Raw genomic sequence first — 17219 nt, 5'->3', positions numbered from 1 at the left:
CTATTGGTGTCTCTTCAAATATAGTGGCTCCACTATAAATTTAAATATGACACCTGCTTCTGTCATGCGCATCATCTTCCCCAGCATTTTGGTTAACCTTGCATTCCTTCATTGCATCATTCAGTACATCGCTGTATTACTTGAATGGATGGCCCTTCCTTATTTTTGCTGTTGAAGTTAGCCATAAAATAACACTTTTCGAATACGGTCCGAGTCCATTCTGAAAACATGACTGGCCCATTAAAAGTTTCGCTTTTCAGCAGGTAATCCATCGATATCCACTAACCTCAAATTAACGCCTTCACATTTGTTATACTAAAAACACCCGCTCCCTTCGGGAGCATTGGCAAGTTGTCTCGGAGCAGAAATTTGGGATTTGTTCAGGGTGCCGGTGATAGCTCGCCTCGTCTTTGTGAAGGACTCCGTGGGATCTTTAACTTTCAGAACATAAAGCCAGCAGATGGAAAGCCAAGTTTAACGTCCATTTGAGGGACAGCACACACATTGATTAATCACCCTGCCTGTGAAACACCAGGATGACAGTTTATAGCTGTGTCGGGATTCAAATGCAGGCTCAACAGCTTAGAGATGAGTCTGCATATCTCTAGGCCATCCTGACAGTTATATAACACACACAAATGGTGGAAACTTGAGTGATTCCCACTCATCAATCAATCTACCCAAATTTCGAGTCAATACATCAAGTTATTACAAGTGAGCAGCGGCAGTGGATATGTAACTAACACACACACACACACACACACACACACACACACACACACACACACACACACACACACACACACACACACACACACACACACACACACACACACACACACACACACACACACACACACACACACACACAACATAGTGGACATTCTAAGAACTACAAAATAAGTAGTAGCAATTGTAATAAAAGAGATTATAGAGCATTAATTAAATTGCTCAAAGGCAAGACATCTATTCTAGATAAATCCAAAACATTTACCTTTATTTGCTGGATCCCTGAAATCCACATGAGCCCCAGTAATTTAAGGTTCAATGCACAGAGATAATGCAGTTTTAAAGTACTCTCAGACTGTATTACAGCCAAAATGTTGTTGTTTGCGAACGCATATTGTATCGGGATTCTTTTCTGAATTCAGTTTGCTTGTTGCGTCATTGCTTAATCCGCTGTCACACCTTGACGATTTAGCCAGCGTATGCCAACGTATGAAAAATTTGTCTAAAATGCTGGAACACGTCGAATACGTTATGGGTAAGTTTTGTATATGTCAAGACCACGCTGAAGCACGCTGGCATACGTCATAGTACGCCGAGCTCGTCGACAAATTTTAACACTCAAAATTTTTCAACGTATGACTCACACGTTCCGCATACACTGGCCATAAGTTGTAGGCACGTGACACGATCGTTGACTCACGTCGACACACGTTACTTGTAAGTTACTCATAAGTCGAAACACGTCGAGGTAATGTTTAGCGTACCCGAAACTTATTTCTAACCTATGAGTAACATGCTTTGAACGTATGAGTAACGTATCTCCAACGCACATTGACATATTTGACGTCTTCCGGACGACCACAGAACTTACTGAACATGTTTCTAACTTACAGCTACCGTATAATGGCGTATTGGCAGCATTTAGGGGAATTGGTATATAAAAATGGGCTTCACAGGAGGAATCCCTCAGTGTTCCAGACTCCATGGTTTTTTTTATTTTTTATTTTTCTTCGGCATGACGGTGATGTTGACACTTCGATTTCTAGTGCGGTTATAAGATAATATAATTAAAAGGCTGCCGCTCAACGATTTAAATCATAACCGCACTAGAAATTGAAGTGTCAATATCACCATCATGCTGAAGAAAAAAAAAATTTTATCAGCGTGCTTCAGCGTGCTCTTAACGTATACAAAACTTACCCATAACGTATTCGGCGTGTGCCAGCGTAGTCGGCAAATTTTTCATACGTCGGCATACGCTGGCTAAAACGTCAAGGTATGACAGGGCCTTGACACTTTGATGTCTAGTGCGGTTATGATTTGAATCGTCGAGCGGCAGCCTTTTAATAGGCTACGCCACGTGATCGTCGGCGATACGCTGCCACACTATGCATACGTTAGACTAACGTTGGGCATTGGTTGTGAACGCCAACAACACGCTAAGCATTCGTTGGTATAAGTTATCTATATGTGATTAAAACGTTCTGTGTACGTTACTAATACGTTATGCATACGTCCAACTCGTTATGAATACGCCAAAAACTTTAAAAAAAAAAACATCAATAGTTGAGCGTAGGCCAACGTTTTACATACATTTTGATACGTTGCCATACGCTGGCTAAAACGTCAAGGTGTGACAGCGGCTTTCAGCCTGGCTGTGCCACTGATGTGGTGACATGGGCAATGTAGTAGGGTCATATCCAGGACTCCCGTGACCATGGAGAGCACAAGTTTGTTTGAGGATGGATTTTGGTACTTTGGGGTATTTAGAAAAAAATGAGGTTCTATACCCCTCCCAAAAGTGTGGGCTAACTCCACCAGAGGGCAAAATCCAAAATAGCCACTGGCAGCCATCTTGGAAATTACACAATTACATTACTCTTGACTAAAATAACTTAGACATGAAATAAGTGTTGTTTTTTTACTAATTTAATGACTAGGATTCCATTTCAGTGGTTATTTTCTCATTTTGCGGTAATCTTTAACATTAAATTCAAGATGGCTGCCAATGGCCATATTGAATATTTGGATATGTCCCACCTTCCGAAATTTTGTAGCTTTTAACCCCTCAGCCCGAATTCGGCTGAAAAAGGGGTATTGTCGTCACAGGGGTTGTCCGGGCGTCCGTCCGTCTGTCAACTTTTGGTTTCCGTCGATTTCGAGGAGAATGCCTTGTCCGATTAAATCCATTTTTGCAGGGTATGTTGGGATTGAGTAGAGGAAGGTTCCTTTCGAAAATGGGCGCACTGCGATTTTCAATGTGGCCTCCATGGCAGCCATCTTGAAATTGGTTTCCGTCGATTTGGAGGAGAATGCCTTGTCGGATTAAATCCATTTTTGCAGGGGGTGTTGGGGTTGAGTAGAGGAAGGTTCCTTTCGAAAATGGGCATGCTGCGATTTTAAGTGTGGCCGCCACGGCGGTCGTCTTGAAATTGGGTTTTCGTCAATTTTGAGAACGGCTTGGCTTGTCCGATTAAATGCGTTTTTGCAGTGTGTGTGTTGGAGTTGGGTAGAGGAAGGTTCCTTTCGAAAATGGGCTCGCTGCGATTTTCACTAGCCGCCACGGTAGCCATCTTGAAGTCTGATTGATTTTCGATATTACGTCCAACGTGCTCTAACTGACTGCATCATCGTGATATCACTGCTTCCTTTTACAATGCATGTAGCTGAGGGGTTACGCCCGCTTTGCGGAGCTATTTTTACTATTATAGTAATTATGCTGTTTATTTTATCACAGGATCATTGGATTTCTGCTTGCAAAATACCACCGACTGCCACTACAACTGATCAGTCATCACATCACATGCCAACTGTTGAGTAACAGAATTAACTGAGTTCAGACTAACATGTCTGAATAATCAACCAGTAGCAGAAGTAGCAACCCCCCTCCTCAATGTGTGTTGCAATGTGGTGATCATATTGATCAGGAAGACTCACTTGATGGGATTTCCAGTGGAAAGTGGCAAAGCTTGCGTGAAAAAGCAGCTAATTTGAGGGGGATAGCTAGATAGGTTTGGCATGGTGTATGAGAGTGTCAACTGGGAAAAGGGACACAAAGGTCTTTACATGCACAAGGAATGTTACCTGTCTATTTCAAGCAAGACAAAAGCTCCAGCAAGCTGAAAAGTTAAAATCTGCAGATAGTGAACAAAGCAGGTAACCCCTACAGTTGCAGTTCTACTTGCAGTCTTTAAATACTGCGTTGGCCTTGTTTTGCCCTGGCCTTTTCTGCTATTTGTGCTTGGAGAACAGTTCCTGCTTATTTGTTCACACTAGTACCAGCTCACTATTTTATTTCGTTGAGTTTGTAAGTTTCATGTTTTCTTTACACTTGCGCATTTTTATGCATAATTGGAGGTGCAAAATTTTGACAATTGAACTTCATTCGTTGTGTCTGCATTTGCCTCTTTGATCAACCCTGCTGTTTTATTGGGTTTGGATTTCCTCAACTGATCTTGTGTTTGCTAGTTGTTACCAACACACATGAACTCAATACCTTCTTGTTTTTTTGCTGTGTGTGCAGTGAATCTACGTCTGCATCCGAGACTCCGAAATCTGCTGCTGCTAATCCCCTTCCAGCTCCTTCACCGAAACATCTACGTTCGAGTATAGGGCATCTACATGATAAAAACTTATGTGTCTGGTGCATGCGTCCAGAAGACAAAAAGCATCCTAGACAGAAATTAAATACTTTGTATCTAATAAATCAAAAAAAGGCTTGGAACATGTTTAAACAGCATACAGTGTTACTAGACGACATGGACATGAGAGATCGCATTCTCAAACTGATTGACACCACACCTGACACATTTGCAGCTGAGGTACGATACCATCATTGCTGCTGGCTCAAGTAAATCACCAACAATAAGATTAATGATGAAAGGCGTGAGCTGAATGATGAATGAGCTGCAAAAATGACCATAAAAATGAGTTAGAAACAACCAAGATCATATTTTCAGGTCTGACGATGACCTCAAAATGGGCAAGTAACACCTGGAATTAATTTGTAGTCAAAAAGACACTTCATAAATCATGTCTATACAAGCCGAAACCCCATCACAGACGGATTCCGTTCATTCAACCACCCTCACCAGCTCACCCACACTCGAGGGACATGGACTGGACAGGGCGTGCTTGCCCCCTCCTACTCATCCTCCGCCCCTGCCGCATTCCCCCCCCGCCTCCCACCCCCCGCCTTCAATTTGCTTACCCGCGCCTAAAAATTTAATTACCCAGCCCCGCCACTGCCTCTTCACTCCCCATCCCCCGTCTCTTGATTCCCCGTCCCACTTGCCCCTGGGCCTCCGCCCCTGTCCACCCCCTCACACTCAACCCCGCCTAATTCACCCCAGCCCCCGCCCACTTGTCCCCCGCCCCATTCTGCCCCCCATCTCCCGCTTTCAATTTGCTTACCCCCGCCTAAAAATTTGCTTACCTTGCCCCCCGCCTCTTCACTCCCTGCCCCCGTCTCTTCATCCCCTGCCCCCGCCTCCTCACTCCTCACCCCCGTCCCTTCATCCCCCACCCCCGCCTCTTCACTCCCTGCCTCCGTCTCTTCATCCCCCATCCCCTCACTCCCTGCCCCCGTTTCTTCATCCCCCGCCCCCGCCTCTTCACTCTTCGCCCCCATCTCAACGAAAAGTGTTTATTCTGCTTCAGAGTTGAAAGTTGACTCTTGCCACTATGTGCTATGCACTCTTACAGGTACGAAGTCTCTTTCAGTCCAGGTCACAGTACCGAGAAAAACGTGACGCGACCGCTGGGACGAGCACAAAATTGGTCCTTCAGTATTAATATATAGAAGATACAATGTTTCTTGTTACATTTTTTGTGTGAAATTCACATTCTGAGGTAGTCAGCATGTGCAGAAGAGGGTTTTACATTGCAGACACTATTTTCGAGGAGTGGAATTACACCTCTCAGCGGTAACGGTCTGTCGACGACAGACGTAATGACGTCAGCGAATGACCGATGATGTCATGACGTCCTGACGCCTCTCAGCGGTGACGTCACACGTCGCCATGTAAACGAATTTAAAACGAAAAGTGTTTATTCTGCTTCAGAGTTGAAGTTTGACTATTGCCACTATGTGCTATGCACTCTTACAGGTACGAAGTTTCTTTCAGTCCAGGTCACAGTACTGAGAAAAACGTGACGCGACCGCGAGGAGGAGCACAAAATTGGTCCTTCAGTATTAATATATAGATGTTTATTTACTCAAGATTTATGTATTTTAATTTTTTTTCTAAGATGGCCACTGGCAGCCATTTTGGATTTCATCGCGAAGATGACCTCCAAGTTGACAAGTTACACCTGGAATGAATTTCCCACCATATAATTACTTGAAAACAATGCCTTAATCATCTTCCTACCTAAACTGGTTTGGAAGATGTGAAATACTCATATATTCAATGTGGCTGTTGGTGGCCATCTTGGATTTCACATTGAAGATGACCACAAAATGAAAGAATAACCACTGGAATGGACCCCTAGTCATTACCTTAGTAAAAAAACGACACTTATTTCATGTCTAAGTTATTTTACTCAAGAGTTATATAATTGCGTAATTTCCAAATGGCCACCAGTGGCCATTTTGGATTTTGCCCTCTGGTGGAGTTAGCCAAAACTTTTGGGAGGGGTATAAAAGCTCATTTTTTTCTAAATACCCCAAAGTAACAAAATCCATCCTCAAACGAACTTATGCTCTCTATGGTCACAGGAGTCCTGAATATGACCCTGCTTATGAGACCAATTTTCAAATGCTTGCAAACCCTCCATGAAAGGGTGAGGTTATATTCTGATGTTAAAACATTATGGATCAGAGATAATTCCAAACATGTAATTGATAGCATCCACAACATTATCGACATGTAAAAAGCGAAATGTCGATCAAATGTCGATCAGCCAAGTTGGCCAGAGCAGTAGATAAAGCATTTACTGGAGGTAGTGAGGAGTACATTACACTCTATCAAAAATATCATACTAGTTTGTAAAGGAAAGTCTATCTTCATGGAGTTTTTCAAATAATAAACTTGAAGAAAGAATTCAATTTTTTTTTCTTGAACAAGGGATACCTTACATTTAGCTGCAGGATATTCAACAAACTGGGGATACCTATAGGTTTGGATCTGGAACCTTTCTTTGCAAATTTGATACATTTGAGTCTGATTGGATCCAGAAGATGTGCAGAATAAACCAACGACTGCAAGAAGGTGCGGAAGCACTTTGGATTCATTTATGATTGATGAACAATTAATGAGAAGGGTTTTTGGTCAATCATGCTGACAGAATGGCCAAGAGGCGTACACACTCGCTTCAAAGCAGTCTCGCCTAGGTTTGAGACCCGACCCAGCTAAAAACTCTCATCCCAGTGTTTAACAGGCAGGGTGATTCATCAATGCGTGTGCCGTCCCTCGAGTGGACAGTAAACTGGGAGTAATTGGTGGCAATTAAAGATCTCACTGTGTCCTTCGTGAAGAGCAGGCAAGCTGTCGCCTTGCACCATGGCCAAATTCCTGCTGGCCAGGCAATGCCAAACTACCCAATATAACCCTTGCCAAGAAACTCCTTCGGCTTCACCGATGCTCTGTAACAGCGTATGACACATCAGAATTGGATGTGCATATTCACGCTGTCTGTGTGTGTATGTAAAATCCACTAAAGTTTAAAAGCAGACAAAGTGGTTCCATGCAGCCAATACGTGAGGAGGTATGCCATAAATTTCTGGTAGTCAAGACAATAATTTGTAAATATAGTACCAGCAAAGAATGGCCTACTCTTTTTGATAGGTACCAGGATTATTTAATACCTTCAAGCATGGTTCACTCCACTTAATATCATCTCATGATGGATGATGTAATCTACGATAAAATGCCTTACGCAGCACCGAATCAAATAATAATAGTAATAATAAAAACAAGCCGGGAGGCGACGATGGTTCACAAGAGGTATTTGACAATGTAGATTGTTTCAGAAGTCAAGGATGATACAATGTGATAATGTTTGACCAAGTTATAAAAATGATCAACATGATGTGGTACGAGTGACAAGTTATTAGCTGCAAAATATGTCAAAAACCCGGTTTCGTTCAACAACTTTCAAATTTGACCTTTGCATAACCTTTAAAGGTCACAAAACAATGTAGTGGACATTAAAATAAGGAAACAGGATACGTGATATAGCTTATTGGAGTTAGTTCGTCGAAGAAGGTCGAAAACCCGGTTCAATTCCCACAACTTTGAAAATTTGACCTTTGTGGCCTTTAAAGGTCAAAGGTCAAGGATTATGAGCTTTGGTGCAAAACTTCCTCTGGAACATTCCAGGAAGAATATAACGTCATAAGGCTGTATGGCATTTCACACTCCTCGGATTATCCATACTTTGATGAAATCAGCGTAAAAAAACAAACTTGAAGGGGGCGCCACGGGCAAGGTGTTAGAGATAGAGCAAAATGGTTTCAAGACTTTAGGTGGGGAATGACCTCAAGATTATGCATAAAAAATATTGTCATCCCAGCTCTCAAAGTTTGGGCGGTCGTATGATTTTTATGTCAAAATTCGCAATTTTCTAAGTTTTTAAACTCAAATCTCATTTGAGTCTCTCTCAGCAAATTCGCAATCTTGTGACCTTGACCTTGGGACGAAAAAGAAAAATCGGACAAAGACAAGTTTTAGATAATTAATTTTGCTATTCAAATACCGAAGAACCCATTGCATTCAGTCAATTCCCAAGGAGAAGATAGATTTTTAATCCGACTACCCCCTAAAAATGGCTATTTTTGGGGCGTGGCTCCGCCCACAATGGGCGTAGCACGCCCTTGTCCAGGAAAACACAACTAGACATTGATATCGAACAAATAACCAAGTTTCATCAGATCGGATCAAAGTGCACGGAGTTATGCTCTGGACAGACAGACAGACACACACACAGACATAACGAATATAGTGGTCACTTTGGCTGGCGCTCGTGAACCAAAAAAGAAAAATTTCAAGTGGGCGTGGCTCCACCCACAATGGACAATCTTAGCTGCTACCCTACTATCTGTCACCGCCCATTTCTTCAAAACCTATCTTCTCCCTCAAAATTGACCGAATCAAACTGAATTTTTTACATGTTGTACATACGGCCAATGCGCACAATTTCTCAAGCGGGAATTTCGATTAAAAAAAAAATCGAGAAAAATATGAAAAAAAACAAAAATTACAAGTGGGCGTCGCTCCGCCCACAATGGGCGTGGGATGCTCAATGCCAGGAAGACAAAACTATGCATTGATAAACATCATATTCAAGTTTCATCCAAATCGGATCACATCCCACAAAGTTGTGCTCTGGGCAGACAAACAGATATACATACAGACACACAGACATAATTAATGTACTGGTCACTCTGGCTGGCGCTCGTGAACCAAAACAACCAAGACGAAACAACTTAAAGAGGAGCAAGTTCATGGCATTCTGGTTACCCTATCGGTTCACATTTTGTAACCAAAGGGTACATTACTAATATGTGCATTAAATGAAATAAAATGTGTGATGAAAGAGGTAATCGACTTACCAGACTTGGGGAGAAAGTACGGGTAATCAAATAAGTCTCCAAAATAATTCAGTACTGTCTTGGAAACGTTCAAGGCATATTCGGCTCTCCCTGTATCAATCTCAGATTTCCGAGCGAAAACTCTGACCTGAAAGAAGAAAGCAAAGCACTCATGGTTTTTGCCTTGCTGCAGGTGAAATAATAATTCAGGTCAGGTATGGGAGCATGTGCCATAACAGCACATCGCTGCGTCCACTTTCCACTGGTACTCCAGGGGCCTCCGTCTGGCCATCCCCCAGGCAGATGCCAGGCCCATCCCAATCTCCTTGAGATGCCGGTCAACCTGCTGCAACCACGAGGCGTGTGGTCGGCCCATTGGCCTCCTCCACTCACGAGACTCCCCTGCTGAGAGAATCTGGTGAGCAGGATCAGCGTCAGGAAAACGAGCCACTTGTCCATACAGCCACAGCTGACACTCACGGACTATACAGAGAACAAACCTCATTTGAGTCTCTCACAGCAACCGCTTGTTGGACACAAAGTCCGACCAGCGATAGCCAAGGATTCTCCGAAAAGACCTGGTACCAAAGGAATTAAGTCTCGTCTCAGATCCCTGGTCAGAGTCCAAGTCTCGCATCCATAGAGCAAGACTGGAAGCACCAAGGACCTGAAGGTCAGGTCAGGTATGGGAGCATGTGCCAGAACAGCGCGTCGCTGCGTCAACTTTCCGCCGGTACTCCAGGGGCCTCCGTCTGGCCATCCCCCAGGCAGATGCCAGGCCCATCCCCATCTCCTTGAGATGATGGTCAACCTGCTGCAACCATGAGGCACGTGGTCGGCCCACTGGCCTCCTCCACTCATGAGACTCCCTCGCTGAGAGAATCTGGTGAGCAGGATCAGCGTCAGGAAAACGAGCCACATGTCCATACAGCCGCAGCTGACGCTCACGGACTATGCAGGTAACAAATCTCATCCGAGTCTCTCTCAGCAACCGCTCGTTGGACACAAAATCCGACCAGCGATAGCCAAGGATTCTCCGAAGAGACCTGGTACCAAAGGAATTAAGTCTCCGTCTCAGATCCTTGGTCAAAGTCCAAGTCTCGCACCCATAGAGCAAGACTGGAAGTACCAAGGACCTGAAGACTCGGACTTTCGTCCTCCCGCACAGGTACCGGCAGCGCCACACCCCATGATCCAGTGAATCCATGACTCCCCAGGCCCGACCCAGACGTCTATTGACCTCCGGCTCACAACCTGCGGAGACATGAATATCACTGCCAAGGTAAGTGAATCTATCCACGACCTCAACATCCTCACCACAAACAGACACAGACAGGACAGCAGCATCCAAGATGTCACCGAAAGCCTGGATCTTTGTTTTGACCCAAGAAACTCAGAATCCCAACGGCTCCGACTCCTCATTCAGCACCTCGAGGGCCCCCAAGAGGATGTCTAAAGTCTCCGCAAAGATGACTGCATCATCTGCAAAATCAAGGTCCGAGATCTTGACATTGCCAAACGATGCACCGCAACTTGATCTCTCCGACATCCTCCCAAAATCCAGTCCATACAAGTGCTGAAAAGTGTGGGGGGCAAGTACACATCCCTGACGGAACGCCTGTAACAACTGGAAATAAGTCAAAGGCGGCAACACCACACTTCACAGCACTCTCAGTACCAGAGTAGAGTTCAGACATCAGAACGATCAGTTTCGGTGGCTCCCCACGAAGACCAAGAATCCTCCAGAGGACATCCCGATTCACTGAATCAAACGCTTTAATCATCAAGATCAACATCGGCTGCAAGCAGCCCCTGCCGAAACTCGTCTGCGTGAGGTGAGGACACGAAGAGCAAGGATACGGTCAATCGTTGACCTCTTTGGTGTAAAGCCTGACTGCTCTGGACGCTGGTGCTCAAGCAGATGGTTGCGAACCCTATCAAGAATTATCCGAGCAAAGACCTTGCCCAGCACTGAGAGCAGCGTCACCCCCCGGTAGTTGTTGCAGTCTTGGCGATCACCCTTCCTTTCCAGAGAGGGACAACAAGGCCCCTCTTCCAGTCAGTGGGGATGATGCCTGTGTTCCAGGCAGAGCACAAAACTGCATGCAACGACGCGAGTGCAGCATTTCCACCAGCCTTGAGAAGTTCAGCATGGATGCCACAGATCCCTGGAGCTTTGCCCCGTTTCAACTGGTTCACCGCAGCCCGTGTTTCCACAAGCGATGGTGGACCACAGTTGATTCGAGGGTCAGCAACAGGGATTGTAACACCCTTGACGTCCAACTCGACAGCTGGGGGATCAGCCTGGTACAACTGCTCAAAGTAACCGGCCCAGCGGGCCTTCACTTCAGACTCCTCTGTCAATAGCCTACCACTCTCTGCTCGAACTGCAGTGCTCCGAGGGATGGGCTTGGATGAACGTAATGCGCGAATTCCCCTGTAAGCGGGACGAGAATCACCTGTCCACAGGTGATGCTCTACCCCCTCACAGATTCCTCGCACATAGGCCTCCTTGTCCACCCTCAGTGCACGTACAGTTTTACGCCTCAGCTCCCTGAACAGCTCAGCTCTGCCATTCAGCCTGGCCCTGCGACTCTGGTCAATGGTATCCAGTGTCCCTTGAGAGACAAAATTCTTCTTTTGCCCTGCGGTGAACTCCAAGGCATCCACCGGCAACATCAAGGACGGTGGTCTTGAAGGTGCTCCACAACTCTTCAGGACCCCCCAAAGCACCCAGACCCCCCAAGTGTCCACTCAGCCTGTTCGCAAACTCCTCAGCTACTCTCTCATCCCTGAGCTTGGCAACATCCAGCCTAGGCTGGGATGGTACCATTCTCCAGGATTTAAGGTGCAGCTTTAGAGTTGCTACAACAAGCCTGTGGTCAGTATTGAGGAACTGAGCACTCCGGTAGACCCTGGGCAGTTCTGGATCATCCTCCAACGACCGTCAATGAGGACATGGTCAATCTCCTTTGCCACACCGCCAGCGTTGGAATACCAAGTCCAGCGATGAGCTTGCGGGCGCTGAAACCATGAACCAGCCACTCCTAAGTCCATGACTTCTTGCAAAGTCAAGGAACTTAGTGCTATTCTGGTTCATAGTTCCTGACCCATGGGGACCAACACACACCTCATAACCATCCCTATCAGTTCCAGTCGATGCATTGAAATCCCCCAACACTAGAAGTGTATCTCGTCTGGGGCACTGATCAACCACAGACTCGAGTGTGGCGTAGAATGCATCCTTCACGGTAAGATCACTCGCCTCAGTCGGAGCATAAATAGAGACCAGGGAAATGACACCTAAGGAGTGACGAATCCTTAATCTCATAATACGCTCGTTGACCGGTGTTACCTCAATTATCATTGGGGTCAGCTTATTGGACACAGCTACAGCAACTCCTTGGGTATGGTAACCATCAGAGCGACCAGACCAATAGTAGGTGTAACCACCCACCATTATCTCGCCGCAATCCGGTCTCCGAACCTCAGAGAGAGCTGCAATCCCGATGTCCGAGAGCTGCAATCCCGAAGGACCTGAAGACTCGGACTTTTGTCCTCCCGCACAGGTACCGGCAGCGCTATACCCCATGATCCAGTGAATCCATGACTCCGCAGGCCCGACCCAGACGTCTATCGACCTCTGACTCACAGCCAGCAGAGACATGAATATCACTGCCAAGGTAAGTGAATCTCCCCACAACCTCAACAAATAATAATTCTATGCACAATACTCACCACAAAGCACCAAATTGAATGCTTACCCGAGTTGTATTGGCTTCACCTTCTATGCAGGTGAAATCCGAGACGATAAAGGCCATCAAGTAAGTGGACATTGGCGGGGTTTGACTAAACTTGGTCTTACACCATTTTTCATCGATTGAGGTGGTTGCTGCAAATCACAGAGCGAGTAGAAATGTAAACTTGTCCCATTCATACATATGCGTGCAAGTCATTGTAATATGGTTTTCACTTATCTAATGGTTGTTCTTTGCCATTTTTTCATACAATACATCTTATTCTATACCAATACCATTTTCTTTCATTTGCAGGTGAACAATCGCGGCTGAATGCTTGAGTTTACGAGAAAAGTACAAATTGCATCGAGATACGAGGTATGGCAGTCAGTTGTCCAAGTTAAAAGGTGGTGGAGAAGTGGGTACGGCAGAAATGCAGTCCTCAACCCTAAAACCATCAAGAACTGTCGTCATATGAGGTTAATGACTATGCGTTTAGATAAGGAGACGAAATGATCCATCATCACATCCTTGCTTGCCACAAGCCAGTCTCATGATCTGTGGATTTAAAAAGTGCTTACATGTTCATATCGCTATAGGTTTTACCATTTAAAAAAACACCATTGTACAGATTATCAAGGTATAATCAGGGTTATTGGTATATTTTGTTTAATTCTAATTAACCCTCATCATTACTTTCACACTAAAGGTCAAACACACAGTTCCCATTCACTGGGAACTTTAACCAAGGTAATGTGTTATTAACCTAACATAGAAGCCTATCCCAGGTAACTGTCACATTAAACTCACAGATGTTGGGCATGTTGGACAGAGGGACACGGTCGCAATTGTGAATCAAGGTGACATTAAACGTCGCCTTCATCGCTGGTTCGTCGAAGCAAGGAAAGGCTTTGCGAGCATCAGCGGGTTCCATTTGAGATGTGGCCATTACCCTGGGAGAGGAAAGGAAGGAGGAGAGGGAGTCCAATGTGACCCATCCCATTGAGGTCCACCCAACGATAAATACTAAGCACTTGTAGGTCAGTCCAAGTAGGACCTGCAGATAGTTTCCACAGCTGAACTATTATCCATTGGAGAACTCACTTTGTTTTGCCATTTTCCATATACTCGCTTCGGTAAAACCCAGCGAGGTCATTGGTGAGATTTCCTCTGAAGTTTGCCGCAAAGGTGTATGACTTTCCAGCTGTCAGATTCACGTCCAAGGTCAGGTACTGATGCTTTGTATCAAACCCAGGGGTGACATTCAGTGTTTGCTCTTCATCATCGGTGAGACTGATAGGGCCATCGTACTGGAGTTTGTGGCTGTGGATCAACAGTGTGGATGTAGAATTTGTACATTGCATGAAGATTTTTACTTTACCAGAAAAGTTGTAAGCATCATCATTCAGGTCCAGAAATGGCTGCAGCTCCAGCTCATAATGGATGGGAATGACATTGTTTGGAAGGCGGTAAGAAAATTGATCTTGAGAAGGAGTGGTGTCCGGAATATTTTGGGTAGATGGCTCGCTTGATGCTCGACTTGTAAATGGCTCGCTTGATGCTTGACTTGTAAATGGCTCGCTTGATGCTTGACTTGTAAATGGCTCGCTTGATGCTTGACTTGTAAATGGCTCGCTTGATGCTTGACTTGTAAATGGCTCGCTTGAAGCTTGACTTGTAAATGGCTCGCTTGAAGCTTGACTTGTAAATGGCTCGCTTGAAGCTTGACTTGTAAATGGCTCGCTTGATGCTTGACTTGTAAATGGCTCGCTTGATGCTTTAAATGTCGATGACTTGATCGGTGCTCGAGTTGTGATATCACTTTTCTGATCACTTTGAACTTTCTCGGTCACTAGTCCTACCACAAGTCCCACAGCCACGATGACCACAATCACTGCGAGTCCTAAGCATATTGCCACCTTGAAACTGACATAGTAACCCTTGCCCATGGTGCCTGGTTAAATGAAGAACAGAACTAAGACAGCCTTTTATAGAGCAACTTGCATCGGACATTGACCTCGCTGCTCCAACATGTATCGTCGGGTTTAAATATTAATGGGTCGCAAGTGAACTTCAACTCCAAAAACAATACAACAATTCGATGCTGCTGACTTATACAAAGTAGCAGGTGTTGGCACAAACTTTTCCTCAAAAGCAAAGGTTAAAAAACCCAGCACGTTAGCCTCATGTTGTTGATATACACTTTCTCATGGTCTCAACTCCTTGTGCACTGCGCTCCCTTCAGTACAACCATCATCGCACACACCATGCATGTCCTGACTTTGTACTATGCACATCTGAACTCGGTGATTTGCACAAGTTTTATAGTCATTTTTGTATCTGCATGCCATAAACAATACAAGAAGGTAACCTCACGGCTCCATCATGTCCATATACCCTGGCACCAAGAGCATGCTGCACAGACAGAAAGAAGACCCGTTTCACTCACATGTCATGGCATGAAGGGAGATTTTGTGCAAAATAAAAATAAAAACTACTAGCTGGGAGGCGACGATGGTTCGCGGGCATTATTGAACAAATCCACGATAGGTACAATTGAGTTAGTGGAAGCTTTTGAGGAAGCCCTACCGTGAAAACCTATCTCTTCTGTCAAAATTGACCAAATCTAATCGGATTTTTTATGTTGTACTTGTGGACATTATGCACAGCTTCTAGGAAATGAAATTGCGAGAAAAAAATGGAGAATAAATAAATAAATAAAAAGTTCAAGTGTGCGTGGCTCCGCCCACAAGGGGCGTGGGATGCCCCTCATACAAAAAGACACAACGAGACCATGATATCTCGCTTGTGTCCAAGTTTCATCAAGATCGCATCAAACGTCACGGAGCTATGCTCTGGAGAGAGTCACAAACAGACAGACAGACAGACAGATAGACACACAGACACAACGAAAATAGTGGTCACTGCTGGCACCCACGAACCAATATATATTGTTACGGATCTGGAAACCATTTGCATTCAACATACAGATGTCCCAAAAGTCAGTTATGTCGTTAAGTATGTGTGTCGTCAGATCTCTTTCCTTTTGTCTATTGGGAGAATCAAAGGCGTGTGTTGTGATTTCTTTTAGTTAGCTTATTACATCTAACTTGCCGTGAGGCAACGATGGTTTGCGGGCATTATTGAACAATGCCACGATGGGTACAATTAAGTTAGTGGAAGCTTTTGAGGGAGCCCCACCGTAAAAACCTATCTCTTCCGTCAAAATTGACCAAATAAAATCGTATTTTTTATATGTTGTACTTATGGACATTACGCACAGCTTCTAGGAAATGAAATTAAGAAAAAAAAAATCGAGAATAAATAAATAAATAAATAAAAAAAGTTCAAGTGAGCGTGGCTCCGCCCACAAGGGGCATGGGACGTCCCTCATAAAAAAGACACAACTAGACCATGATATCTAGCTTGTGTCCAAGTTTCATCAAGATTGCATAAAACGTCATGGAGCTATGCTCTGGAGAGAGTCACAAACAGACAGACAGACAGACAGACAGACAGACAGACAGACACAACGAAAATAGTGGTCAATGCTGGCGCCCGCGAACCAACAAAACGTGGGTTATGGCTCAACACAAACTCCTTTCACATGGTGAGATTTTTTTTGAGTGTGTTCCCTTTGCAAAATAAATACTTCCCCCCCCCCCACCCCAGCTAAATCACCTTCCCCTTCCCCAAACCAAACCCCTTCTCCAATCCCCAACCAAAATGAAACTCCTCCTCACCTCCACTCCAAACTAAACCCTCCTTCTATCCCCCAATCCAAACTGAACCCCTCCTTCGTCCCACACCAAACTCAAACCCCTCCTCTCTTCCATCCTAAAAGTCTAACTCTAAATGCATCTTCCTCCTCACCCCACCCCCAACCCAAACTATTAATTTCTTCCTCCACCCTCAACTAACTCTTCCTCCCTGAGCATCAACTAAACATCTGAACCTCCCACCCCAAAACTAAACCTCTTCCTCTCCCCCTACATCTCAAAAAAATTCCTCCTCCCATTCTCCCCCACTTTCAATCTCCTATCACCAAAATCCACCCCCCAACAATTAAACCCAAATCCCCCACACCCACTGAAGCTCTAATATAACCTCATGACACGAGGTCCTGAAAGCCATGAGCATATTGAGAGGGGAACAACAAGGAACTTTGGAGCAGAAAGAGGCCATTCGGCCCATCGTGTTAGCGCTGCACTAACCCCATA

The 17219-nt window shown here is 44.9% G+C and overlaps 1 protein-coding gene across 2 annotated transcripts in view; it reads right to left on the bottom strand.

The window, feature by feature from the left end:
- ANPEP (alanyl aminopeptidase, membrane) overlaps positions 1 to 14978 on the bottom strand; it is a 104367-nt gene extending 89389 nt beyond the window's left edge. Inside the window, exons 1-4 of one of the 2 annotated variants that reach the window (XM_085845830.1) lie at positions 14104 to 14978; positions 13810 to 13952; positions 13027 to 13154; positions 9284 to 9410 (exon numbers count right to left, since the gene is read on the bottom strand). In XM_085845830.1, the coding sequence (XP_085701956.1) occupies positions 9284 to 9410; positions 13027 to 13154; positions 13810 to 13952; positions 14104 to 14948 (1243 nt within the window). In that variant the 5' untranslated portion in view covers positions 14949 to 14978. The remainder of the gene's footprint in view (positions 1 to 9283; positions 9411 to 13026; positions 13155 to 13809; positions 13953 to 14103) is intronic. The other variant, XM_085845831.1, reaches the window with a different exon arrangement.
- Positions 14979 to 17219: the final 2241 nt, after the last annotated feature.

Source organism: Eptatretus burgeri, chromosome 11 (genome assembly GCF_056783735.1).
Source record: "Eptatretus burgeri isolate ZD-2024b chromosome 11, Ebu_testis_v1, whole genome shotgun sequence".
Classification (NCBI taxonomy): Eukaryota; Metazoa; Chordata; class Myxini; order Myxiniformes; family Myxinidae; genus Eptatretus; species Eptatretus burgeri.
Note: the sequence above shows the minus strand (reverse complement) of the source record. Positions and strands in the feature narration are given on the sequence as shown.